Source organism: Myzus persicae, unplaced genomic scaffold, assembly GCF_001856785.1.
Source record: "Myzus persicae strain clone G006 unplaced genomic scaffold, MPER_G0061.0, whole genome shotgun sequence".
NCBI classification, from domain to species: domain Eukaryota; kingdom Metazoa; phylum Arthropoda; class Insecta; order Hemiptera; family Aphididae; genus Myzus; species Myzus persicae.
In genome coordinates, this window is record NW_019102343.1 from 1 (window position 1) to 2,841 (window position 2,841).

The 2,841-nt window shown below is 28.1% G+C and overlaps 1 protein-coding gene across 1 annotated transcript; it reads right to left on the reverse strand.

The window, feature by feature from the left end:
- Positions 1-9: 9 nt before the first annotated feature.
- Positions 10-2,835, reverse strand: LOC111031910. The gene is made up of 6 exons (XM_022312026.1): positions 2,829-2,835; positions 2,380-2,595; positions 2,089-2,279; positions 1,622-1,773; positions 1,336-1,539; positions 10-210 (listed from the first exon to the last, which is right to left on the reverse strand). Exons 2-6 carry the CDS (start codon positions 2,427-2,429, stop codon positions 10-12), a joined length of 798 nt encoding a protein of 265 aa, XP_022167718.1. The 5' UTR covers positions 2,430-2,595; positions 2,829-2,835.
- Between the last annotated feature and the right edge of the window lie 6 nt (positions 2,836-2,841).

Below are 2,841 nucleotides of genomic sequence, written 5' to 3' on the forward strand. Positions count from 1 at the left end.
TATTAATATTTACCTTTGATAGTAGTTAAAAAAATCATTCATTTGCACATTATGATTAGTAGCAAATAATTTAATAAGTTGAAATCCTTGTTCCATTTTGTCAGCTGGCAAAAGTGGTAAGCACATTAACATTTTAAGGCATTTTAATGCATGATCATTACTATTTATAGTATGTAGATGGTTCATAGCTTTCATTTTTTTCCAAACAGCCTACACATAATAAAGTAAAATATAAGCAAAGAAGATATTTGAAAAAATATATAGGTACTGCCACTGAACTGTAAACACAATGTAACTTACATTGCAATTGTCACACCCACATAGTGGAATCACTCATTTCATGAACTGGATATCCAGATAGTGAAATTTGTTGAAAATACATTACATGGACATATATTTCATGAAATGTACAATACCTATATTGTGTACTTTGTGTAATTATTGTAAAACAAATTTATTTTGTTATTTAGCAATAAATTATATTATACTATGATAATAAACTATACTTTTTTTTATTATTGTTATATGATATATTGGTCATTGGAACATACTTCGTAACGCACTTCGTAATTTCACATTATATACATGGATTGTCCTAATATGAAATTATTTTATTTTATAAAAAAAGTATTTGTAACACACCAAGGGACTAATGGGACAAATAAGCGTTTCATATTTAGAGTTCAGTGAATACTCCTCAATACCAATTAGGTAGGTACTTAGGTTAGGTAAAAAATTGTTTTACTATTATTAGTAAAGATACAAAATACAAATATATTATAATATGGGGTCAAGTGGGGTAAATGGAAATTGGAGTAAAAGGAAAAAAATATTATTTAAAATTAATTAATACTGATTATGGAATTTGGTACCATGGAGAATACCTATTTATTTGATTAGTTAAATTGTATTTTATGTAATTCATACAAATTTTAATTTACCCCAGGCATAAGACATTGTCAATTATACTTTTAATTTCATTTTCCCCACACAGTATTTGGGGCAAATGGAAATTTGTAGGTTTTGAACATATGAAATAAAATAATGATTGCTGCAACATAACTATTTAATTTACCCATTATGTGAGTTCAGTACAACACTTGCAGTTGGAAATAGTTATTTTCATTTACTTCAAAAGTATGGGGCAAATGTAAATTTTTTATATAATTTAGAATAATTTTTTTATCTTAAAGTAATCAACTATTTTTACTTTTGATTGAAATGTTAGACGCATTTGTGTATGGTAAAATAGTTTTTATTTTGACCAAAAATAAAAAATGAAAATTTAATTTCCGTTTGCCCACTTGACCTATAAGATAATAATATATTCCTTACCTGGTTGTGGTGAAACCAGCATCCCACAACCCTTGTATTTTCAGTACCTAGAGACAATAATGTATCTCTTAATGCAATTTCATAATCAGTTATGATTGTTTCCGGTACAAGTTGTGGAAACAAATTAGTCTTCATAAAACTAATAACGCATTGGTACGAATTTCTGGATTTGGCTTCCATTAAGGCATATGCTATAGGAATAGACTAAAAAACATAAATTTAATAGCTTAATAACATAACAATTTTTAAAGTAAATAATAAGGTTAAATTAAAGAAAATAACTTACAAAATTTCCAATCATACAATGGATGCTAAGTAGCTGATTACCCATGTTCACCGGTACAACTTTAAAGGTAGCATCTGCATGGACCTCGACTATATTATTTTCCAATACTACCTGTATGAGCTGCCGGCAGGCTAATATTAAGTTTTGTTTTCCTAGTCATAAATTAATAATAAATATTAAATGTTATTTTAATTGAAGAATTCAAATTCATTTTTTTATAGGTTAATAGAATAAAAGTCTGTATGTCCCCCCAATTATCCAACATTAAACCAATTTTACTAATTTTTGTTGCATTTTTTATGGCTTATTTTAAGCAACTCATTTGACATATTACAGTAAATAAAAAAATTAATATTTTATATAGGTTTACTCATTTAAAATTGAAAATGTATAAAAGTCTATAGTACTGATATAGTGATATAGATGTACTAATAAAACATTTTTTAATTTAATATAGACATAATTACCATCACTATCGGTGACACAGCCCTGAAATATATCTGAATTGCAGCACTGAAACCTGTGTAGTTCGCCATTTTCAAATTTGTTGGCCAACTCTTGCAGTGACTGCGGAAGACTTGGTAACGAATTCCTTCTAAAGGTACGCATGGTGCTGTCAGCAGTTGGCCATGGATACAATGCAGCAGCAATAGGGTGTCTGTAACAGCACAAAATTATGATTAGATAAAATGTATAGGTTAGGTATGGATGGTACAGTACCTAAGGCTGTTACATTCATATTTATTTTGATTACCTACCTTTCAGATTCATCATCGTATATTGATCTTAAAGAAATATTTTCGTTCATAGCCCGTTCCTTCAATTTATTTCTGAATATTTTTACCAAGTTCCGATTATCATTATTGGATCTTCCATGGGTAGTATGTGCTTTTAATTGCACAATTGAACCATCCACATTCTTCTTTGCTGTGCCTGGGCAAAAGAAATTGTTGGATTTGGCACATTTATAATAACTGCAAATACCAAATAATTTGATTAGACAAAATATATTAAATACAACAAACTTAATAGGTCGTTAACACAGTGGCTTTTTTATTTTAAGTCAGTGGAATACCTACTGGCTACTGCAGTAGGTACTAATAAGATTATGTAACTAATTAATTTTGGTTTTACGAATACAATTTGTAAAATAATAGGTATGTATTAAAATTAAAATGTATTTTACATACTAAAATTGTTTACTTACGTAATTCCTTTAC